The 25,471-nt window shown below is 42.4% G+C and overlaps 1 protein-coding gene across 1 annotated transcript in view; it reads left to right on the top strand.

The window, feature by feature from the left end:
- fcho1 (FCH and mu domain containing endocytic adaptor 1) overlaps positions 1 to 22,856 on the top strand; it is a 50,847-nt gene extending 27,991 nt beyond the window's left edge. The window contains exons 7-26 of the mRNA XM_037697843.1: positions 1,270 to 1,374; positions 3,139 to 3,237; positions 3,580 to 3,676; positions 3,756 to 3,873; positions 4,848 to 4,872; positions 7,039 to 7,099; positions 8,183 to 8,373; positions 8,556 to 8,580; positions 8,760 to 8,816; positions 10,177 to 10,228; positions 10,652 to 10,776; positions 11,387 to 12,421; positions 17,952 to 18,058; positions 18,151 to 18,349; positions 19,420 to 19,534; positions 19,639 to 19,794; positions 19,877 to 20,009; positions 20,273 to 20,469; positions 20,683 to 20,747; positions 22,663 to 22,856. Of these exons, the coding sequence (XP_037553771.1) occupies positions 1,270 to 1,374; positions 3,139 to 3,237; positions 3,580 to 3,676; positions 3,756 to 3,873; positions 4,848 to 4,872; positions 7,039 to 7,099; positions 8,183 to 8,373; positions 8,556 to 8,580; positions 8,760 to 8,816; positions 10,177 to 10,228; positions 10,652 to 10,776; positions 11,387 to 12,421; positions 17,952 to 18,058; positions 18,151 to 18,349; positions 19,420 to 19,534; positions 19,639 to 19,794; positions 19,877 to 20,009; positions 20,273 to 20,469; positions 20,683 to 20,747; positions 22,663 to 22,856 (3,156 nt within the window). The remainder of the gene's footprint in view (positions 1 to 1,269; positions 1,375 to 3,138; positions 3,238 to 3,579; positions 3,677 to 3,755; positions 3,874 to 4,847; positions 4,873 to 7,038; positions 7,100 to 8,182; positions 8,374 to 8,555; positions 8,581 to 8,759; positions 8,817 to 10,176; positions 10,229 to 10,651; positions 10,777 to 11,386; positions 12,422 to 17,951; positions 18,059 to 18,150; positions 18,350 to 19,419; positions 19,535 to 19,638; positions 19,795 to 19,876; positions 20,010 to 20,272; positions 20,470 to 20,682; positions 20,748 to 22,662) is intronic.
- The last annotated feature ends 2,615 nt before the right edge of the window (positions 22,857 to 25,471 follow it).

The following is a 25,471-nucleotide window of genomic DNA, read 5'->3' as shown; positions in this document are numbered from 1 at the left end:
AGAGGATTTATTTCTTGACTCGTTCAGAAAGGGGTGGAATGGTGCAGTAGACTGACATAAATATTTGTGGTGAGTACAGAGCCTGGTTGAAAGGTGACCTGTCAGTGTAGTTGTTGGGGCAGCCGTGGCCTGTGCTCTTGTGCTGCCAGTTGTGACCAAAGGAATGGCAGCGCAGCGCACATACAAGCAGCCAGTAGTAGTTTCCTCCAGATGATGATGAGCTGATACATTAGGATTCACTTGGTCTGAATGCCTTCCAGATTTTGAGAGGTATTCAGAAGACATCCAGACATGTTCACTGGGAGGGGGAAAAATGACAAACTGGGGATTACAAGTATACTGTAAATCCCTCAGACCCTGAAGGGTTTAGGGATTTTATTTTGGCAAGTTCAAGGAAAAATGTACAAACTTGAGCGGATAAACCATTGTGAGCTAGCCATTTGTTACGTTTGGACTAGCCTTGTACATTTAGGCCAATTTAAACTGAAAATATTTCTTTAAGAGGAAGTAAATATTTTGATTTGTGAGTTTAAAGCAAATTCCTATTTACACATAACTGCATGACAAAACCCCCTGAAGTTTAGATTTGTCGGGTAAATACTCTCCTACCAGAATGTCACTCCATTCTGCTGCCACAGAGAACGTTCCAGGACATTCTTTCTGCCGCTTTCAGTCACACGTTGTAATGGCTCGTCTGTGTCTAACTGGTCATGGGTAAAATTATACCTGCACTCACCTGGGCCAAATGGGTTACAGTTTTTTTTTTATTTGTTATTATGAGTGTTGTTGTTTTTTAAAATGCTTTTAATTTTGATATTTTGGTTGCTGTGCCAAACTACTTTCGCTTAGGGGCGCAATAAATTATCTAATCTTACTCTATTTCTTAACCCAACAAAAGTTTTCTAATAAAAGTTAAAAGACATGTTTTGTTTAAACTCATTCTAAGCAATACTTAATAATTAATAATATCATGTAAATATCATTCTTTTTTTTTTTAAAGATCTTGTATCAAAATCCCTCAGTAATGTAAATTTTATTGTCTGTCTTATCTGTATTATGGATTATATTATGCACTGGTGCAAAGAGTTTGTTTGAGTTTGATTAGTTTGATAATCACGGATGACAGCATTAATTCATACTGGAGCTTGAATTAGGCAGTTGCATTTATGGTTCTGATATTGTCAGTCATTAAGTGTGCAATTAATGTTTAGTTCAGTTCTGTGAATGAGTCAGTAGCTTGAATGTTATTTTCCTTTTTTTCCTCACTAGGCGGAGCTGAAGTCTAAGAAAGCGGCTGAGTCGTTCGCGTTGTGTATCGACAAGTACAACCGTGTGGGAGGAGAGTTTGAGCAGAAGATGAGCGAGTCTGCCCAGGTCAGCTTTGACTCCAGCTGGGTTAAGAGTCACTTGTTTTTACGTCTCTTCCACCCTCTGATGTGATGTTTCATGCATTCATCTTTTTATTTATTTATTTTTTACTCACCTGCTCTGTAACCTCCTATCAGAAGAAAACCCCATCTTATTTTTTCATTTGTTATCAAACATCACACTGTCCCTATTAAAGGAAACCTCAACCCCCAACTCCTAAACACTCACCCATTTCCACACACATGCTGCAACCTGCTCATTACCTTTAATCACTGCCTACATGCTTCCATGGTTACGGCTGCTGTTTCCATGGGAATATTTAACAAATCCCAATGAGTGATCCTGTGTTTTACATTCGAAATGATGAAGGGAATCCTCGTGACCAATTATCTGTTGTAATAGCTCTGAAGGGGAAGGTTGTGTCTTAATTATTGAGGAGTGTCTGATACCTGGGAGTGTAAATTGTTCTCCTGGGTACCACAGGAAGTAAGAGAACAAGGTGCTTTTTGGTTTAACTAAAACACGATAAGGTAATTTTTTTATAAGGTCAGAAGGTTTTAAACCAAGAGAGAAATACACATTGTTACTTTATCTGTTTTTTTAACATCTTGATTATGGTTCTGCAACCATTTAAACAATGAATTAAACTCATTGATTTTCAATAAAACTCGTGAATCTTCACCAAATTTTAAGTCGTGAGGGAAAATCAAATGTTGGAGACTGGAAATAAATCTTGTTGTAGCACTTAAATACTTTGTGTTAGTACTTTTTTTAGTGTTCCCAATCAACTCTAGCAAAAATAAAACACTGCAGCAGTTCTCTGTCATAAATATGTTTTTACATAAAATTTGAGAAAAAAGAAAAATGCTTTAATTTAGCTGTCAAATAAAAACATTAACAAAAATGTGCTTCAAACAACAACACAAAAAAAAACCCCATTCCTTCCTAATCTTTGATTCATGATTTAGTGTCGTGTACAAATTTGAAAGTAGTTTTGGCATTGATTAACTTTTTTTGAAGCTACTTAAAAGTTAAATCATCATCACTGTGGCAGATATTCTTGTGTTTATCATTAAATAAATTTAGCAATTTTTGCTCTCCTCAGGGCTCTTTGCCTTCATGCGACCAAAACTTGCCGAAACATAAATTATATATATATATATTAAAAAAAAAAAAGTTAAATCGTGTCATCTGGACCATTTTCTTTAAGTGAGGAATGTTTTGTCCCCCATCCAGAGGACTTCCTCAGTCTACAGCCTGCCAAACAGATCTGTCCCGTAGGTAGCCTTCACTGCTGTGTTTCAAGCCAACCTCTTGTTGGAATCTCAGAAGTAGACTTAACACGTGCAAAGCGCACCCATCCAAAACAATCAATCATCATACACAACAATCAAAAGTTTGAGGCCAGATGGACAACTTGTTACAGAACCAGCCTGAGGACAACCAAGGCCAAAGTGGTTCAGAAAAAGGGTTTTAAGCTCAATCATCCAGGTAGATAACAACAACAATTTGTAATAAATAAATACTTGAACTAAACTAGTGCTACAAGTGTTAAAACTCCTGCTCCTCATCTGTAAAATTCTTAAAATGAATTTAACAAGTTTCTGTTTTTAGAGAGTAGGAAACTGATTTATTTTATTTTATTTATTTAATTTTCTAGTAGTTTTTGCTCTAATGGGCAATTTTTTGAACTTGATGGTGAAAGATGGTGTAGTTTTTGTTCTTATTGTGGGTTTGTGCTTGATTTTGCAAACGTGTCTGCTTGTTTAGAGGTTTCAAGAAATTGAGGAGGCTCATCTGCGGCAGATGAAACAGCTGATCAAAAGTTACTCCCACTCCATAGAGGACACCCATGTCCAGGTGGGACAGGTGAGTTAGAGACGACCCAAACTTCTGCTTTGATGCTTTCGGACTTCCTCCCAAATTAAGTGTTTCTTCAGAGCTTGAGTTTGTTCAGAATGAACTGGATATTTATTTAATGGTTTCATTTTTATTTTAGTTATTTTTAAAGTTGTTTCATTTCTTGTCACAGTAAAGACTCCATTAGCTTCTTGGGGTATTTTTAAGTACAACTTGAGTTTAGCAATAGGTGTTTTGTTTAATTTTAAAAAGACCAGATTATAAAATGTAATCCTGCTGCTGCACTAGTACAAATTAAAATTTGTGAGAGTAACTAATGAAGCTCTGACAAACTGTTCTTCTGAACTGCAGGTTCATGAGGAGTTCAAGCAGAATGTGGAAAACATCGGCATTGATACACTCATTCAGAAATTTGCTGAACTGAAAGGCACGGGCAAAGACAGGCCAGGTACAACAAAACGACATCAACAAAACAGCAGTGTTCGATTGAGTAGTAAATGTTTGTGTGTTCCTCGTGTTGTCTGCAGCTCTGGTTGGGTTTGATGAGTACATGACAGCTTTGACCCCTGAAGGTGGGAAAAAGACTCGAGCAAAAGCCTTCAGAATCCCCGGCCTCGGCAAGAGAGACAAGGAGCCAGACTCCACGTGAGCGTGTGCACAAAACACACCAAGTTCTCTACAAGTCCAGAGAAGTCTAGTTTGTTGAGCCTGACATTTTGACAAACGCAGCTCTCTTTTAATCTTACTGGATTACAGCACTATTTGCTGAAGCCATTTAGAGCAGGTCATGCGCTTTAAATGCTTTGGATTAAATGGTCTAAATTAAAGCTGTGCAGGCATTTTAAACAATCTATCAAATGTGTCACAATATGAAGAAAACGGTGCATTTACTTCATAAATATTTTGTTCCAATTTTAGGACAAATGTATTTAAACATCTGCTTTTGAACAACGCAACACAAGAAAACATAAAACATGAAATTGATTTGCCAAGAATGATCTCTGTTTGAGAAAACATTCATCCATCCATCCATTATCTTTACCTGCTTATTCCACTTTGGGTCACGGGGGTCGCTGATGCCCATGTCCAGCAATCACTGTGCGAGGGGCGGGGTACACCCTGGACGGGTCACAAGTCCATCACAGGGCCACATAGAGACAAACGAAACAAACAACCATTCACTCTCTCACTCACACCTAGGGACAATTTAGAGTTACCAATCAGCCTAACATGCATGTTTTTGGTCTGTGGGAGGAAACCGGAGCACCCGGAGAAAACCCACGCATGCACGGAGAGAACATGCAAACTCCACCCAGAAGGCTCCTGGACCGGGGTTTGAACCAAGGACCTGCTCGCTGAGAGGCAGCAGCTCTACCAGTTGTGCCACCGTGCTGCCAGAAAACATTCAATTAATACATTTTTCTTTTGATTCAGCCGTTGACTTAATAACACAATGACTGTTAATTAACAGTCACAATACTAGCAAACACAAATATACTTGCATATTGTTTTTTTCTCCTGTAGTGTAATATTGTTTTTTTTAATTTGCTGTCTTTATTTTGAGCTTTAGGTGAACAGTGAAAGTAACTCGTGTGTGTGCCTTTTTTCTGTATTTGCAGGGATTCAGCTGTTGCAGATGCACTGGTAAGTATTTGACATAATTCACATCTAAATGCTTAAATCTCATAAACTACCAGCTCATTTAGTCCTAAATGCCAAATAGACGCGTCAACATTGCTGTTTTGAAAGCTGATACTCTTTTTAAAAGTGCGTTGTTGACTTTTTTAATGTGTGATGGGAGTAGGAGGGTTGTGAGTGTGTGATAATGACGTGACGGATGGTGTGGGGTTTCCCAAGTCTATTCCTGTACTTCTGAGAAGACGTTTCTGAGATCATCTTCCAGGCACAAGGGAAGCACAGTAAATGTGTTTTTGTACGTGCAGGACTGTGCAGGAGCAGGATAAGTAAGTGGATGTAGGCATTTGTGTGTGAAAGGACTCTGAACGTTGCCAAAAAGCATCTAGCAGACTGATGAGAAAGCAGAGAGTAAACAGAGGATCACAGAGCCTCTGATGCTGCTATGTTACACTTACAGGCTTCAAGTTTCTGAAAATACTGTCACCAATAAAGGAGATAATTTTCTAATAAATTATGTAATAATTTATATAATTATACATAGTGCATTCATCCTGTTGATACGGCAGTACAATAAAAACATATTGCATCGAGCAGACTTTAAATAAGGCTTAATACTGAGCAGACATTTAGTACCTGTATCAACATCTTTAAATCTGTGAAAACTCTGTGAAATAACATGAGAATGCATAAAAATGGTTTGAGCTACTACATTTAAGATATTTAAAGAATTCTAGTAAAATCTACGTGCACACTAATTAAATCTGCAAGGATGTATTTTTCCTTTGATTAGCTGTAGGGCACTGAAAACTTAATAATATGCAAGGGGTTATGTGTAAACAGGATTTTTTTCTGATTTGAAATGCATTTACAAAGAACATCATTATGCCTTGGTCAGATAAAAGTAGTCTGAGCTTTGACGTACAAATAATTTTGTTTCTATCATTTAGAAATGGACAAACAGGAGTCATCATTTTGTTTTAACGGGAACATACTAGAGCCCGACCGATATGGAATTTTTTTACTATTGCCGATACAGATACTGAGAGGGGAAGGCTAATGCCGATAACCGATATATTGGCTGAAAATTTTTTAGCTTTGTCCACCCCTAAGAATCTAAGTAAACATATACTTTTAAACCTGTTTTAACACTTGGAGTCTTGAAACAGTCTTCCTAACATGCATTCACATTTTCTATTCTCCACTATTCACCATAAAGTTACAATAATATAAATTAAACAAAGAAACACTCTTCCCTGTTCATTGTTTAAACAGTCAATCACGTTTGGTGAAGATCTAATTTGTATTGACCACAGCAGTGTTTTGTTTTCTTTGCAGAGAAGTAAAGATTTCAAACAAACAATGCATTTCATTGAGAACGACAAAGATAACGTTACTAACACTGATATATATTTACCTCTACGTTAGATTTATTGTTCTGGCTAAAGTTTTACAAGGCAATAGCCTATGCTAGGTTATCTAAACATTAGCTTGCTAACTTGAGAGGCACGTAGCTAATGACAAGCGAGTTGGAGGATTGAAGATAATTTATTTTTATTGATTTTTTAATTTATTTTATTTTACAGCTCAGTTAAAATAAACTTACCATGCTCTGTTCAGCCAATACGCCACACAGTATTGCTTGTTACTACGACTGTGCTGAAAGTGAAACTTAATGAATGTCATGACTTGAAAGTAGTCTGCATGCGCCCTCTGCTGGATACATTGTACAATTACGCCTTTTGCAAGTAATGACATGGCTTGTTCCCAGTGTTTATATCGGCACATAATGGGACAATTATCACAGATACTTATATGTCCACAAATGCCTATATCGGCCTAAAATATCAGCCTTACTAATATATTGATTGGGCTCTAAAACATACATTTATTTTTATTTTTATTGACATATTTGGAGGTCCTAATGTGATATTTCTTTGCAAACGAGGATAAATACCACAGCACCGTTCTTAGCCTTCTTCCAACAATTCTCTTCAGATGTGAAGATTTAGTTAACAGACTGACTACACCAACAGGCGTGTTTGGTTCTGTGTAGCAGAGTGTGACAGAGCACTTCTGAGTGTCTGATATGCACCACTTGTTCATGCACAGCTGACCCAGCTGCTGTCTGCCTTACTTTCACTTTTGTGTGTGCTTGTATTCCCATTTCTGCAGAATTCACCACTAGAAGTGGACGATGAGGGATTTGTCATTCGAGCTGACAGCACACAGAATGATATCCTTTATCTGGACATTTAGGCAATTAGAAATGTTTTTACAAGGTTTTCCCAGACTAAAAAGGATGCATAATCACTACAGTGAATCTGAGGTCTGCACTGGAGTATCCTCTGCCGTTTCTATCCAGGATATTGTTCTTTTTTTCATGATACACACCCCATGACCATAGGTGAGGGTTTGAATGTAGATGGACTGGTAAATTGAGAGCTCTGCCTTTTGGCTCAGTTTCTTCTTCACAATGACAGACCAGAGCAACGCCCTCATTGCTGCAGACAAGGCTCTGATCTGTTGGTCTGTCTCCTGCTCCATCCTACCATCACTCATGAACAAGACTCTGAGATACTTAAACTTCTCCGCTCGAGGCAAAGAGTCAAGTGGCGATTAATATAGAGCATTCATGTTGATTATTTCTGTCTTCCTGCACCCATGAACTTTGAGCACATAAATATGTTCAAAGCTAAAAGCTGGACTCAGACATATGTTAGCCTCAGTTTGCCAGACAAACCCTAAAGTCCTCTAAATCAGGGGGGAGATGTTTTAAAAGAAGCGTAACCAGAAGGTCAGAGAGGTTTACGGTTTTTCAGCACAATTTCCAGACCATTAAAAAGATCTAATTTGTGCTTAGAAGGAATCTTTAAATGTATTTCCTGTAATTGACTAGTGTAACCCTTTGTCCAAACTGCTCATCTGGTCAATATTATGATTTCCTAAAACATGCACAACTATTCCTGTACGAGGGTGTTCACCAGAGAAAAGTTCAAGGAAAAGAGGAAGGACTGGTGACTTTTCTTGCAAGAATCAAACAGGCTGTTTAAAACTCTGTAACTCATCGTCTGCATGTTAAATCTGCCTGTCAATGCCTTTTTGCTGCCGTTGTCTGATTGAATCAATAAAGAGAAGAAAGTATATTTTTAAATTTGTTTTATTTAAGCTCACATGAACAATTAGTTGATTCTTAATGTATTTTGTGACCTCATCTTTGTCACTTTTTCAATATGATTTCCTTTTATGAAAACCGTTGACCAGCTTTGTCGTTGCTCAGTTGAAATTTGTTTTCCTTGACCCTTCTCTCTTTCCGTACGCTGCTCTGAGGAAAAAGAAAACTTCTACTCCAGCGATTCAGACTTTGACGATGACGAGCCCAAGAAGTTCCACATCAAGATCAGACCTGTGGTCAGCAACAATCGTAGCAACTCTGTTGCCACAGAGAAGGAGCTAAAGGCCACCGTCGGGGCGCTCACGCTGCCGCCCAACAGAGGACCACGGCAGCAGGTTGTTCCACACTCTTTCTGCTTTAAGTATTAATACAAACAGCAAATCCCATTAAAATTTATTGTAAAAAAGCTGAAAGGAAGATTGTACAAACTGAGAAAAATGGATGATGTTAAGAGAAAAGGAGTTTTCTTGTCAGTGTAGAATAATTACACTCTGTTCTTCATTCTGTTGTTTTTCAGATTCCAGTGAAGTGGCATCTCTCCAGTAAGTTTACTTTATTTTGTTCCTTTGTTCTCTTCTTAAAATAAGTTTCACTGTGTTTTGTCCAGCAGATCTTCTTCCTGAAACAAATCACACAAAGGAGTTTATGTTAAACATAATTTGTAATATGAGCTTTGCATCTTTGTTTTCACACCTCTTATAGCTTTGTTGTGTCTTTACAGGAAACTCTAGCACAGCAGGAGTTCGATTAGAGGACAGTGAAGTGTCCTCTCATAGAGGTGAGTCCAAAACTTCAAATGATGAGGCAACAACAGAAAATTAATAAGAACTATGGCCCTTCTAGTGATACTTTATCCCCAGTTACCATGAGCTGAACCTCACACGTTTTCTAATGTAACCTTTATTTTGATTTTATCTACACCTGTAAATTTTAATCGTTAGATGTTAACATGATGATGAGAACATCTCATCTCTCCCACCTGCCTCGGTTCTGCTAAACTTTCTTGTTTATATTCCTGCTAAAGAAATGCACAATTTTGACTAGAGATGAATATGAAAAGGTCTGCTCACCACAGCTACTCAGTCAGTTTGCTAAAAGTTTATTCTTCTATGCTGAAATTGATCAATCTAAAAAAAAAAAAAACTAACGTCAGATGTTTTAAATAATTCAGTGTGTCACAAAAATTACCTCCAAATATAGAAAATAATAGTCACAATAAAAACAAAACAATAAAACTTAACATCTGAGGGTTTTTTTTCATTTAGTTTGATAAAAGTAACATAAATGTGTTATTACTGTTTCTACCGCATTTCTTCTTGGTTTAAACGTTAACTTCACTTCAAATCTCAAATGAATTTCATTGAAGCATTTTCTGACAAAATAATTTGTTAGATTTGCACCACATAGCTGCTGCACATCAGCTCCTGTACTTATACCTAGAAACTGATGAAAACATACATTGAACCAAAGTCATTGTTAAATTGGAAACAATTTTGGGTTTTAGGATTTGTCATCAAGTCATTATTTTTTATTTCACATCTTTGAGAGGTCTGTGGTGCCTGTCCTTTCATCCTAAATAGTTTGCTATTCAAAAAGAAGGAAGAAGAAAACATTTTAAATCTCTCAGCCATTTTTATGACTTATGGTCACAACCTCCAGTCCACTTAGTCTCCTGTAAGCATTAAATCTCTTCGCTGGCTGACCTTACACGAGCAGCCCCCCTCCATTAGTCTCGAGCGACTCTCTGCTCATGATCCAAAGCCTGCGTTATCACCAACAGGGTCGTTAGCTGTCAGCAGGTTAGGCAGGAGTGGGAGGACACGTCCTGCTGCAGTAACATCAGGGAGTCTCTCCATCATAAATCTAGAAGCAGCAGGATTAATGTGCAGCATCTGATTAATGCATTTTCTCAGCTAAAGCAATTGCTGGATCTCAACGAGACCAGGCGAACTGCTTGTATTTATCACTGAAATGGAATCGGATGATGGGTTTTCCCTCGTGTCGTCTTATCTCACCCCATCTCGCCTCCTCTCGGCGATCTGCCGAAGAACACTGTGCTGCTGATTAGTTCTGATTAGGCAACATCCTCTGCGGTGAGTCACTTTATCTCATCAGGACTTTGTGCTGTCTTTTTACAGAAGGAGAGCAGGAGAGCCTACGTAGGTCCACCTCCAGCCCGGATCACAGCAGGTGAGATCAGTCTGCCCTTCATCAGCTTCCTCCCTCCTCATATCTTGTCTCCTAGTGGGACAGAAAGACATTCAGAGGTCCAGCTGAGCCATAACCATTGGCTTTCAACTTTCAGCATCCTTCATTTATTTTTAGTCATCTTTAACTTTAGTCCTCATTAGGTTATTTTTACAGTTTCCTTTTTAGCTAATTTTTTTTACTTCATTTTTTAAATGGAGATAAAACCAAAAAGTTCTAAATAAACTGACTGTGCATATAATGTAAAAATAAAAGCACTTTATTCCAGTACCCATTGTTCCTTTAGCATTTTGAGTTTAGAACTCTCCTACAGGAAAAAATGATGGATTCAAATATTGTGCCCAATGTAACAAAAAATTATCATTATCTTTTTTTAATGTTCTTTTTTCTCTCTCTCTCCGTTAGGTTGAGTTCGACAGCGTCGGGTTCAGACAGCCTGTTCGGACCACCACTGGAGGTGGCCTTCAAGTCCAAAAGCTTTGACAGTCGGGAACGGCTACGAGAGCAGAACGCTTTTGGTGCTTCTGAATGTAGGAAAAATAAAACAAAAGATTTTATTGTTTTTCTATGTGGTGCAAACTTAAGATAGTTAAATTAGATGTTTGTTTTTTCACATCAGACATTTTTAATTGTCACTGCCACAGCTGGAAAATAATGACAGTTCAGTTTAATTAAGGATCCCAAGAAGCCATGTTAATGGATCAGCATGAGCAGACATAAACTGTCACTAAAACACCTGCATTTTCCGTGAAGAGGTCCATTATTAAACAATTAACTCTCTATGACTTCAGTAAGAAAAACACATTTTTCAGGCAGCTGCTCTGAAATAAAGTTTATGTTTTTGAATTTTATTTTATTTTAAAGATAAATATCAAATGGTTTATTTTATTCGTTCTGGTTGGTCTTGATTTTTCTCCAGGTATCTCTAAAGCTAACACAGGTCATACAATATCCTCACAGATGAACATATAAAAATGGTAGATGTTCTAGATCCAAGTAGTTTTTTTAGGGGGTCACTGTGATCAAACCGCAGAAAATCACGATCCCTCAGTTACATTTCCATTTTTTGGCTTGAACATCTTCTTGCACCAACATCTGACTCACTGTTCTGAAGTTTAATACATTTATTTTGTTTGTCAGATGCTGGGTTCTCGTCTGATTCCTCGTCACCGGAGAACGTTGAAGACTCTGGCCTGGACTCGCCTTCCCATCAGCCTCTTGGGCCGTCCCCTGAGCTGGCGGGCTGGGCGGCCTGGCCTCCTGTGCCTGAGAATAAAGAACAGACTCAAACTTTGGGCCGACCTGCGGACCCTTTCTTTTCTGCTTTCCACGAACCTTCCTCAGGACGCAGCTCTAACCCGCAGGTTGAATCTTCCAGCGTCTGGACGCGTCCATCACGCCTTCCTCTGGAGATGGACCCCTCCTCTATGCGGTTCCCTGCTTTTCCTCAGAGCCTTCCTCCTCCTGAAGTGGAGTCATCAGTGTGGAACTGCAAACATATTCCACCTGAGGACCCCTTCATCGCTGCTTTTGACAGGACGATTACCCAGGAGACCTTAAACCTGCCTGACACCTGGACACGCCCACCACCTCGCCACTTCCAGGAGGTCAGGGGAAAGGAAATTCGTGGAGACCCGTTTTCTGTCTCCCTCGCTGACACAAAAACACTCCCGGCTCCTTTTTCCTCTTCATCATCATCATCCACCTCCAATCGTAAAGACAGAGACAGGAAACGAGACCGCAGCCTCCCGCCTCCTGTTACGACTGATGACCCATTTGCGATCACTATGATCGGCAGTCCAACACATCAGTCATCGCTGGCTGCAGCAGCTGCAACAGCACCTTCACACAGCAGCAGCAGAGCAGGAGTCGATGCAGGCTCGAGCTCTTTACCCACAGCTCAGCCTAAAAAGGAGATGATGCACTGGAACTCTGTCCACAACCCGTTTAACGAGAGCGCTGGCTCCAAATCACAGGAAGTAGGCATTAAATCTGAAGGAGGAGGTGGAGGAGAGAGGAGAAAACATCGATCATCAGAGACCGAGCCGAGCAGGAACGCCCCTCCCCTCACGAGGCATTCGGGACCCCAGGAGGATCTGTGCTTCTCAACGGACAAAGATGAAGACTGTCTAGATCTGAACACTCAGATGAGCTGCAACATGAGCTCTCACAAGGGTACAAAGTTATTTCCTCCTCCGTTCTTCAGACCTTTAGGGTTGTAATGTATATTCCAAGTGCAGGTGTAGTTATTGTTTTTATAACTACAGAAACTACTTCAGTGCGAATAACTGCTTTTGCAGAACAATAATGTATTTTTTATACTGTAATTGTAAAAAATAACAATTTGCACAAATTGATCTCTTGTTTTTATACTTTAAATTATCAGGTTCCAAAGCTTTCAACTTAGGACCGATAAAATATATATAAAAAAAAGAAATAATTAAAGTAAGACTTGTTACCTAAATTATTTCCTCAAACATTTAAAAAATAATTTTATAGGCTAGTTAAACACCACCATCTAAACCAGGGGTCTGCAACCTTTACGATCAAAAGTGCCATTTTTACACCTTCGTTCTCTAAATTAAAAGTGTTCAGAGCTGCAACACCCTGCTAACTGTGATTGTCCACTGGTGCCCCATGGGCCACTTTAGGCTTGTTGGAGGTGGCTTTTGTTCCCAGTAAAAATATCAATAAATATTAAAAATTATGTATTTTCAGCTTTTAACATAATTTAATTTAAGACAAATGAAAAGACCAGATTCTTGTAAAAAGGGGGAGGGGGAACTGCTGATGAGTAGAGGGTGCTCTGGCGCCCAGGATGGTGCGTCTGACGGGGCTCGAAACTCTAGTCAGCTGCTGTCCTAGCCGCGCAGTGGCCACACCCACAGCCGAAAATGTTGAGGATTGGGGTCCCATATCAGTCCCCCCAACTGAGACAACAAGTCCCTACTGGTCGGAAGGCACCATGGGACACCCTGACATAGACTTCGTAGCAGTGGGAACCATGGTCGTGCTGGCCAATATGGAGCCACCAGCAGCATCCTGTGGCCCTCCTCAAAGACTTTCTCAAGGGTTGGCCAAATTAGAGAAAGGGGTGGAAAGGCATATAGGAGGACCCTTGGCCAAGGATGAGCCGATGCGTCCTGGCCCAGCGCACCCGACGCCCCCCATAAGAGATAGAGGACACTGAGTCGACTCTTCTGTCGCAAACAGGTCCATCTCTGCCTGACCAAAATGGTCCCAGATCATCAGCACTATGTCGCTGTGGAGGGACCACTCTCCCAGAGTGGACCCTTGGCGGGAGAGAAAATCTGCGACCTGATTGTGTCGCCCTAGTAAGTACGCTGCCCGCAGGGTGGACAGGCGAGGAGAGGCCCATTCCAGGAGCTCTCTGGACACTCTCAGAAGTTGTGCTGACCTGGTGCCCCCCTGGTGGTTGATGTGGTAGACAACAGAGGTGTTGTCTGACTAAACGAGAACATGCCTCCCTTCCAGGTGAGGCAGGAAGTACCCGAGTGCCAAATGCACTGCATGCAGCTCCAGCACATTTATATGCCTGGAGCGGTCCTTTTGACCCCATCGGCCCTGAACTGCTCTGCGTTGCCACACAGCACCCCATCCCATGGTGCTGGCATCTGTCATGACCACTTCCCTGCGACACATTACCACTCCCATGGGGACACCCCTGGACAAATAATCTTCATCCCTCCATGGAGTCAGGGCATGAAGACATGACCACGTCACTGCAAGCTTGCGATGCCTGTGCAGCCTAGCATTCAGGTGAAAGCTGTTGAGCCACCTCTGCAAGGGGCGAAGTGACAGCAGGCCTAAGGGCACCACCCGAGTGACTGACGTCTGTTTGCCGAGTAGTTGCAGGAAGGCAACATAGGGGAGCTGCCTGCCCAGCCTGAACCGACTGACCAGCTGGAGTATGCCGGCCACCCTTTGAGCGGATGGGCGAGCTCTCATGGAGGGTGAATCCAGAACCACCCCAAGAAAGGTGATCGTCTGGGAAGGGATCAGGCAGCTCTTCTCCAGGTTGACATTGAGGCCCAACGGGGACACATGAGCAAGCAGGTGGTTCGTGTCGTGAAAGGCACAGGCCCGAGACGGGGCGCAGAGAAGCCAATTGTCTAAGTACGGCAGAACCTTCACTCCGTAGGCCTGCAGAGGAGAGAGGGCTGCCTTCACGCACCAAGTGAACACCCTCGGGGAGAGAGAGAGCCCGAATGGGAGTACTCGGAACTGCCAGTGGTGGCCCCGATAGGCAAACCTGAGAAAGCTGTGATGGTCTGCCGCAATAGGCACATGAAAATACGCACCTTTCAGGTCTATAGATGTGGACCATTCTCCCCTCGTGACACCTTGAAGGATTTCTGCTGTCATGAGCATGTGGAAGGGCAGCCCCCTTAGGTACTGGTTGAGTCCCCTCAGATCTAAAATGGAACGAAACCTGCCCGTCCTCTTTTGCCCGAGGAAGTAAGTCGAGTAATAGCCTCTGGGTTGTTGCAGAGGGTCCACTGCCTCGATTGCGCCCTTGGCCAGGAGGGTAGAAAGCTCCTGGTCTAGTGCACGAGCTTTCACCGGGTCGGCGATTACAGTCATCTTGACCAGGCGTGAGCTATTTATTTATTTATTTATTGTAAATTTATTCATTTCATATAACTATATAACTATATAGCTATGAGGCCGCCGTCAGAACTGTAGCCGGTAACTATGGGTCAGAGTGGCAACCACCCATGGGTCCACGGCGTGAGCAGCCCAGTAACTGAGCTGCTGGTGGGAGAAATATCCAACGGTTGGCCTGGTGGCATTACCGTCTCCCTCCACGGCCCCTAGGGACCGTGGGGGGGCGGCGGCCAGAGTCCGTGGTCCGAACCTGCCCAGCTGGTTGGTGGACCGACTCACGAAAGCTCCTGTTGGTTCTTTGCTGAACCACACGAGGGTAAAGACCACCCGGGCAATTATGACCCCCAGGCGGTGGCTGAATGCTGGGGTCAGCTGACGGGCGCCTTGGATGCCGAGGAGGTGGAGGGTGCATTACCCTGCTAAGGCTCGAAAGCTGCTGCTTTCTCTGTCGTGTTTGGACGGTCCGTTCCAGCGCTTCCAAGGCAGCCAAATCGAACAACTCCCCCGACATCACCGGGACATTACGGAGGGTTCTACAACATGGCTCAGTCAATGCTGTCTGCGAGTCTGGACCAAGAAGGACATCACGCACACAAGTTCCCTCATCATCAGTGCAAAGGCCTGAAGCGCTGCATCGCTAAAGCCCATTGCTGCTGTCACACCACTAGTCCCCTGAAGTGACGCGGAAAGGGCAAGCATGAGGTGCGCCAAGGAATTGCCAAAGCGGCTAGCACGTGCTCTGGCGCCATAAGCTCTGCAGAGTAATTTATCCGTGACGCGACACTGAGCTCGTGGGCACCGAACTTCACTGCGCAGAGCTTCCTCCAGTGACACGATGAGCGAGGTAACAGCACGTTCTATCGCTGGCATGCGATCCAAGCCTGCTGCAGCCGGCTCATGCATAGCCGCCAACACTTGGCCATATGCGGAGAGGTGCGCAAAGTTCTTGGGGTCCCGCCAGCAACCATGCAACTCCCTCAGGAACTCCTCCGATGGAGGGACAGAAAAGGAAGGAGGGGCCCGTCCGTGCCTGAAGAAGGCACTTCCAGGGATGGACTCTTCTGGTTGCGGGACGTCCAGCTGAAGTTGTCTCAGGGCCATACGCATGACGTCCTGCATCGAGCCATCACCAGACACTAACTGCGTTCCGAGACAAAGAAAGTTAAGCTGTCTCTGAGACTTGAGATAAATGCCTCTCCTCCTCACTTAAAAAGTGAGAGGCAGAGGCAGCCAAGGATAGCACATCTTTCTCCGCAGCCTGCTCAGGCATGGGTGGGGAGGAGAGTCTGGTCGCTGCCACTGGTTCAGTTCCCAGTTGGCGTACCTGAAAAAGGGACGTCATCTCCGCTAATTCAGCGGACAGCTGCTCCACCCTCGTGGAGAGGCCCATATCAGACCTGGCTTGCCTCTTCCCAGAAGGGGCCACAGAGACTGCGGCCTCAGTCTGGTGCTTGGAGCGCCTAGGTGGAGCCTCCTGCCCAGAAGGCGGGAGGTCATCGCTGAGCTCGGGGTGAAACTGGGCCAGCCGAGCCACCCTCACAACACTAGACATGAAGCTGCAATTCATGCAGGGGTTCTCTGACAGGGCCTCCACCAGATGGTCATGTCCAAGGCAGGCAGGACACCGGTCGTGACTGTCATCTGTCTGGAGCATGGCTCCACAAACTGTACAGCAGTGAGAGCCGTCCATGCTCCTTACTTTAGGCAGTTCACTTCAAGTCAATCAAAGTAAAAAACTGCAACCAGCAAAGGGGCTGGCACCGCCAGCTATGTCCAAGATACAGGACGAAAAAATTGGGAGAGGGAGCGTGCACGCTTGCTGTCACCAATTAAAGCAAAGAAACTCAAAGGTTAACACTGCTAGCTCAGTTGGTAAAGAGGACAATTGGGAGAGGGGGCGCGAACGCTTGCCTTCACCAATTAAAACAAGGCCAGAACTCAGAGAGGCTAGCACTGCTAGCTCAGCTGGAAAAAATAGGACGATTGGGAGAGGGGGGCGCGAACGCTGCCTTCACCAATTCAAACAAGGCCAGAACTCAGTGAGGCTAGCACCACTAGCTCAGCTGGTAAAAGAGGACAATTGGGAGAGGGGGCGCGAACGCTTGCCTTCACCAATTAAAACAAGGCCAGAACTCAGAGAGGCTAGCACCACTTGCTCAGTCCAACAGTCAATGAGAATGGAGAAAATGACTGGGAGAGGGTGCGAAAACGCTAGCCTTCACCAATGAAAACAAGGCCAGGAACTCAGCTGACTACGTAATAAGCAAACTTAGGAGCACAGTCCAACCGACCACGCAGTTGGCGGCCTCCAGTAAACGGGAGCGGAGCGAACGCTACCGTTAACCAATGGCAACATATAAGCAAAAAACACTACTCACCAGTGTTAAATCACACACATAGTAGTCATAAACAACTTCGGAGCACAGTCCAGCCGACCACGCGGTTGGAGGCCTCCCAACAAACGGGAGCGGAGCGAATGCTACCGCTAACCAACGGCGAAATATAAGTAAAAACACTACTCACCGGTGTTGAATCACACACATAGTTGTCAGACGCTGTAAGTTGGGAGGTTCGGAAACCGCCGTAGAATCCAACGAATCAGCAGAAATACCTTTGAACAGGGTTAAACCGTCGCAGCCCCTAGGAGGGCGAACACACTACTCCCGCCAACGGACAGTTGGGCTTCTGACGACGCTGAAAAGTTCAAAAAAGTTCCAACGGTCTGAAGCCCTGAATTGAACCACGCGCAAGAAGAAAAAAGGAGCAGAGCTGCGGATTATGTCGGGCTATATAGCCTCTGACTGGTCATCCGTGTCACACCTGTGACTCCATTGGTATTATTACTCGAACAGCGCATGTGCGAAGGGAGCATTCAGTGCTTTCAGCACCGCCCTCTGGCGATCAGGAGGGATGAAATAGTACTCAGTTTAATTAACAGCTCGGATAAAACTTTGTTACATTTGGTGTTTGTTTTGGCCGCTTTGTGTTTTCAGCTTGTCTCACTTCCTCTGAATAGATTTTGTTGTTGTTGTTGTTCACTCGTCGAGTTTTAGTTTGATTCCTGTGTCTCTGTAAGGTTCCAAACCCAACTACAGACCGGACGCTTCTGAAGTCATCACATCGGCTCCTCCGAGATCGACCCATGCCAAGAGGTCTTCAGGTCGACTCGGCGGCTGTGAGAGAGTGAGTACCTGTCGGTTGGTTTCTAACTTGAGATCAAACATCCTTGTGATCCTGGCGACACTCGTCACGTTGTCTTGGTTCTGTGTTTTCAGTCGCGATCGCTGTGTTCATCCCCGCTGCCAGAGCCCAGCCCTTCCCTCACCTCCTCCTCCTCCTCCTCCAGCCCCAGTGAGTGGGGGCCTCAGGCTCGAGACGGTGAGTGGGGGCTGCAGAACCGAGCGTCCAGCCCTGCCAGAGTGGGTCAAGCCTCACCGCTGCCCTACCAGCACCAGGATCACCAACAAAGGCAATGTAAGCTGCACGAACCTAAACCTGCAGGAAAACACTGACTTCTATTTAATGTAACATAAATCTATTTAATAAATAGAAATCTACTTAATGTAACATAAAATATTTTTAAACCTGATCTCTGTAGCAACATCTCCTGGCTATTATTAACGACACACACTGAAAGAGCCTCCATGTTAAGAAGGGCTGAGTCTGTAAAAACGTTAAAGAAGGGTCTCAAGTCGATAAGTATTTTACAACAGATATATTTTGTTTATGAATAAAGATTACCTTCTAAAAAATAAAACAACTGCTAAGACACATATCATCTTGTGCAGTTAAAGGTTCTGCACTCTAATGAATACCATATTAACACCACAAGCTTAGTGTTTTTTCACTTTTTGATGTTTGTGCAGAACCAGAAAGTTACCAAAGTGAAACACTGACGACTTTTCTGTGGCATAAAGACCGTTAATCTCGTTTCAGTGAAATGAGGTGATTTCTGGATGAAGTCCTGCTCAGTAAACTGCTCAGCCTGTGTGTTCAGTCCTGGGTTAGCTTTGAGAAACACTTTCATCCTCTTCACCCAACTGAAAATCCTTAATTGATTGATTTCCTCACCATTCCTTATTTTTATTGAAAATGTTTGAGAGGACATGTTATCTCACTTATATCAGCAGACTTTGTTTTCATGTACATTTGAAGATTTAAATATTATTAAGAGGGTTCTCTCATTTGGTACAATGATGAGAAAAGTGCAAATTTAAAATGTAAAATTGACAAAAATCTATAAAAGGAGTTGTTGTTAAACTTTTTGAAGGAATTATTTTTTAACTCCTAGTTGATATTGTGTCAGTGTTTTAAATGTGTGGTAAATATACGGTATTTTGTAACAACTGGAGTCAGACCAGCTCAAGGAATGAGCTCCTGTTCCAGAACCAGTCCTGCACCTTCAGTCCTTTTAAAACAAAACTCGTTTCTGATGGAAAGATTATATATTATTTTCACAAGTAGTAATATTCCTGCCAACATTGAGGCTGGAAAGTGTTTCTGTAAACACAAGCACAACTTGAGGTTCTCACATCTGTCCTCAGTGCACTTGTCCAGAGGTCCCAGTCCCATTTCCATCAGCACGCGGGACGCCTGGCCCGTAGCAGCAGCAATAACCGAATACATCAACGCCTACTTTAAAGGAGGACTGCACAACCGGTCAGTATGATTCTGTCAAGTTAACAAGTTTATGCCATTTTATAAATATTTATTAATAATAAGCCTTTTTTTAATTCATAATATGTCTCGTTTTTCTTCTTCAGATGTCTTGTGAAGATCACAGGAGACCTAACGATGTCCTTCCCAGCAGGAATCACCCGGATTTTCACAGCCAACCCCAACGTTCCCGTGCTCAGCTTCAGGCTGGTCAACGTCTCAAGGATCGATCACTTCCTGCCCAATCAAAAGCTGCTCTACAGGTGAGCACTGCTCGTTACGTCACAGACCTGCCCGCTGCACCATCGAATCGTTATCGTTTTTGTCGTGTCCCCGTCTGCACAGTGATCCGTCTCAGAGTGACCCGGACACCAGAGACTTCTGGTTCAACATGCAGGCTCTGCAGATCTACCTGCAGAGGGAGGCCGAGCTCAACCCCCAGGCTTCGTACTACAACCTGGGCCTGCTTAAGTATCAGGTCAGGATTTAACAAGATCTTTACCTTGTTTTAATAAAAGACAAACTACTGCTTCTTTGTCATTTTTAAGTCTTTTTTTTTTTCAAGAATCTTTAAGCTTCTCTACAAATTGATAAAATAAAGGTTAAAGTGTAAAATAACTCTAATAAAAGACTTTATTAGAACTAAAACTCTGAGCTTTTATTAATTAAAGGCTCATTATCAGGTTATTCATTTGGAAGTATTAGTCAGGATTTGTATTCCCGGCCTCTTTATTTCCTCAGGCGTCATCTCAGGACCCGGGTCGGGCTCCTCTCCTGCTGTCAGCCGAGTGTCAGCGGAGCGGCACCGTGACCCGAGTCTCACTCGATTATCACTGCTGTCCCGCCACAGCGCCGTCCACCCAGCTCACCGCCGTCCAGGTGCTGCTGCCTCTGGACCACAGCGCCACAGATCTGCAGTGCCAGCCGCCCGCCTCCTGGTGAGCAGCCACGATGGAAAGATGACGAGGGGTGTCAGATAGAATCATAAATAAATCAGGCCACGCTTGTGTCAAAGCACTGCGGTTGTTATACAACGTATCTCACATTTAGACTCCAAATTATTAAATACTAGGAGGGAATATTTAGTTTTTTAAACTTAACATCAGCTGGCTGTGAATAATCTGTCGCTAACAGCTGATTTGCTTATTTAGGAATGCCGAGGAACGGAGGCTGCTGTGGAAACTCCCCAACCTTTCCCCGACTAATCACAGCAAAGGTCAGAACGCTGCTGCTGCTTTTCTCTTGTTTTTGTTTAAACTCGATGGTTCGATCGGTGCACGCTGCTCTTCAATAACCAGGAGCAGAACGTCTGACTAAAACAACCGGTTTATCAAAACTCGTGCCGATTGTTTACTTCATCACCTCCTCGTCAAGTTCAAGTTTACATCGTGAGGAAACAAATGTAGAAATTAATAATAGACTCATGCAAAAAACAACAAAAAAACTCTTGAGAAAGCTGAAGGCTTTAAATCCCTTTTTAACAGCAGCACTGGTGATGCTTAAAAGAGCAAAATGAGAGTGAAAACTGGGTACGGTGGACCCTCATTTATCGTGGTGGATCTGTACCCTGAAGCCCCGCGATGAGTGAAAAACCACGAAGTAGGAATAGTAGTACAAGTAGTACTACTATTCCTACTTAATGGACTTTAAGTAGTAGTAAGTAGTCATTTATTTTAGTATCTATCTATCTATCTATCTATCTATCTATCTATCTATCTATCTATCTATCTATCTATCCATCTATCCATCTATCCATCTATCCATCTATCCATCTATCCATCTATCCATCTATCCATCCATCCATCCATCCATCCATCCATCCATCCCCTCGATATAGATATAGATAGAAAGATATAGGCATTTTAAATCCTTCCCACGCTCTTGCAATATTCTGAACAATGTTTCTAAGCGCTCTAAAAGAGCAAAGAATGTCATGCAAGCGCACTTGGCCACGCCCACTTCTCAGCTCTGCACGGAGAACAGTTGGTCAGCTGTAGCAGGGAGTTTATCCTGCAGTGTGGGCTGCACAAATGTGCAGCAGGTGGTAAATAATTTAAAATAATTCATTTTAAATAAAAATTCCATGCCGATCGTGCGGCCCATCCATCGATCAGCCAATTTTGTGTCATGTCCAAACTTATTTTGAAAAATCGCAATAGAGCGAGCCTGCGATAAACGAACCGTGAAGTAGCGAGGGACTACTGCGTTCACATTTTTCTTTGTGTCAAATAAAATTTGTGATGTTTTAAAACTCGACTTTAAATCATTTAATCTTATGATTACCTCCACCTGTGCTCCACCCTCATTTCTGCCATTTGCTCAGTTTGTATCTGATCACGTATGATTCTGTAAAGTTGTGCTTCTGTGAAAAATAGAAGAACATCTTTTGGAGCCATCAGTGATGGGAGAGAGGATGAAGCAGAAAGTTTGATGTCTTCTTTGATTTATGAGCCAAAAACAACTGCACCGTTGCAAACTTTTTTCTTCCACACGGCTTCGCTTGTTTTGGCTTTGGAGCTGCACGTTTCACAGAAACCAAAATATTAAAGATGGCTTTTAGCACGAGAAGTAACTGGCAATAATTCATGGTAAAATGACCACATTTTGCATTCAAACATCATAAATATGCAAATGTCACAGTGGTCTGTCACTGATTTTTGTTTCCTTAACTTTATGCAGTTCACATTGTTTGATTCACCTTCATTTTGTTTAGTTTAACAAAAATCAAAAAGTTAGATCTCAAAAATCAACATAGCACGTGTCATAAAGAGCTACTTGTATTAAAGCTTTGCGTTTTAATAAAAACAAAGACTAGTAAATATGTTAAATTATTTGGAGCTAAATTTTAGACTAAATTCTTAAAATTTTTAAAGTGCAAATGATAAATTTTATCTTGTTTTGTCTTTTTACCAGTGGCTTCTAGTCCTGAATAACTGTTGAGTAAAACTTTGTTCTCTTTCAAAGTGTTGTGTGATTTTAAGACTTGCTCTTTTCCAAAGTTTTATTTTTGCTGCTCCAGTGAATGTTTTACGGCGTACCGTGTGAACAGTGAAGCTGCAGGAAACGCTCTCACCTGTTCTCTTGCGTTGCGGTGGAATCAGTACGTTCTCTGTGCTTCTGCTGCGTTTCAGGTTCAGGGACTCTGTGTGCCAGCTGGCAGTGCCTGGAGCCCCCCCGCGGCCCCCCGCCCAGCCTGGCTGTTCAGTTTGTGGGCTCCGGGACCTCGCTGTCGGGCCTGGACGTGGAGCTGGTGGGCAGCCGTTACCGCATGTCGCTGGTCAAAAAGAGATTCGCCACAGGTGGTTCCATCAATTCTGGAAACTAAATCTGTACTTTTTGCTTTTCAGTCTTTGAGGAACCGTTTCTGTTGCTCGTAACGTGCAGCAAACAGAAACTTCATGACTGAAACGTTTATTATTTGTGAATGTGAGAAAACCTTTGTGTTTATAGTGCATCTGCTTTTACAGCCACGTTCTCACCATTCAGGGACAGAGTCATGACTGCTTTGTTAACGATGCTTGATCTGATGTGAAGTCTTGCGTTAGCGCTCAAAGTAAGGGCTGAGGATGACTCTGCTACTACCACACCAAACTGAACCTTTAACTGCTGTGTTTGTGTCTGTTGGTTGGATGGGGACGGAAATGCTTTTCTCCAATGAATCCTTAAATTTCACGTGCAACGACCGGCGTCGTATATTCTTTAAGATTTTTATTAGTAGCAGAGTTGGATTGAAAACTGTTTACTTTATTTATCCTTAATTTAATATCTAAACTGAAAATCAAGGAATTTAACTTGGCTGTACCGAACAATGACATATCTGCCAAGAAAAATCTGTTAAAATAAATAAATAACAGTAATTACTTGTTCAGGGATACAGGAGAAAGTGGAGTCTTGTCAGGAAACAAATTTCTGACACTTTAAATGCAATTTCTTTAAAAACTTGACTCTGATTAGAAAAAAGGCTAGTTTGTTAATTTTATTTCAAAGCTGTAGCAATAAAGCTTTAATGTTTATTAATATGGTTTATTTAGGTCTTCAAGCTCCACACATTAATCTGTTGACCGTTTTCTTCAACAGGGAAGTACATGGCGGGCTGCTCTTTGTGACGAGGACGGTCAGATTCCTGAACGGCTCGTTGCTGCAGATCCAAAGAACTTTGTGTGTTCGAGTCCAGATGGTTTTCTTACGACTCAAACCTGCAGTCCAGCCTCACTTCTGACGTCCTGCTGCTTTAGGACCAACCCGTTTCTTCTTCTTTTCCACTAACTTAAGTGTGCGTGTGTGTGTGTGCGCGCGCGTGCATGTTACGTTCAGTTGTTCTGCCTTTTTCAGCTCTTTCCACTGAATCTTCCCCGTTGTGTTCGTTGTGCCTCGGTAACCAGAACCTGTAAACTGAGCTACGCTTCTTTTCGTCTGAAAACGATGAACATTACAGTCTGAAGCTGAGTTGCCATGGTAACCAAGATATTTAAGCTATGTAAATACTGTATCTTTAAAGCAACCTGAAGGATCAAAGAAACATGTTTGAAGGTCTTCGACCAAACTAGGAAAATAAAAATAGTTCATAAGACGACTTTTTTTTTTTTTTTATGTAAAAATGAAATGTGTTCAAATGTTTGGGTTTACAACAGTTTATTACACATTGTGACCAAGTACAAAATACAGCTGGACTATGCAGTTTGTTACAGACCATCATCTGTCCTCAGGCTAGTAAAAGTGTAGTCAAGAACAGGTTTAAAAATACACAAAAATGATGGTTCAGTATACTTGTAAGAACCTAGTTCAATAAAAAATAATCCTCCGCCAAAAAAATCTAAAACGGCTTTACAAAACATTACAAAGTACACATAAAAGTTACTTTTTCCAAAGCACTTTAAGGCAAATTACTGTGACAGGCACGAGTTACAAAAAGCCTTAAATAAATCTTGTTGCTACGACAAAATCATCTGAGGGCAGGAAAAAATAAAACTAAGTTCATCAAATCAAATTAGTTTATATAAATAAGATTTTTTTTGTGACAGTTTAGATGTTTACTGGAGGCAGAAACTCTGCAGTAAAACTAAATTTAATACATTAAACAGCTGAGATCAGAAACAAATGGTCACCTATGTCTCATTCTAATCAATTACAAAAGAAAACATTTTATTTGATACAATGTGACCAAATACAGCAACAGAAGATTAGGCAAAGGCCACAAAGCACGCACTTTCTACATCATATAAAGATATATGTATATATAATTTATTATTAACATTTCCTAAATAACACACAGTATAAGACTTTAACTGAGTAACAGCTTGAGGTCAAAGTAAGTGAAGTAGGGGAGAGCGTGGCTCAGATGCCAGCAGGAAGCTTTTATTGTGAAGGGTTTAGGCCTACAGGTCCATCGCTTCTTTAACTTCCTGTCTCCATTACGCTGATTAATCTGGAATTGTTCCAACTTGGTGGTGATTGAAATAATGGCGTGTGTGTGTGTGTCCTCCAACTGCTGCTAAAACCGATGAGCGGTCAATCAGAGGAATGTGTAGAAGTTGTTACAATAAATAAGGACGCAGGATAAAAAACGTGGCTGTTTCTTACACTCCCCTTGTGACATCTGAGCCAAACTGCACACACGACAGAAATATTGAGGTAAACAAACACGCAACAGGCAAGTTCTTCCTGATTCCTGCCTGACAGAGGAAACACTTGGTCAAGCTGGTGGAATGACAAAAGGAAAGGTCCTTTGGGTTCTTCTCTTCTTTGACCTTTTTTCACACTTATTTGCTACAAGCTGATAAAAGAGGCAACAAGGAGAGCACGCCAACACCTGATCGATGCAGAAGGTGCTTCGAGTGTTTGAGGTTTGGAGACGATACATTCGTACTGTGGTTGAGGCACAGCTGAGGGGCAGATATACGATCTGTGGTGGTGGGTTCCAAGTTAGCAATCTAAGGCACT

Source organism: Nematolebias whitei, chromosome 3, assembly GCF_014905685.2.
Source record: "Nematolebias whitei isolate Nwh7 chromosome 3, NemWhi1, whole genome shotgun sequence".
Lineage (NCBI taxonomy): Eukaryota > Metazoa > Chordata > Actinopteri > Cyprinodontiformes > Rivulidae > Nematolebias > Nematolebias whitei.
This window is presented reverse-complemented; position numbering and strand designations above follow the sequence as displayed.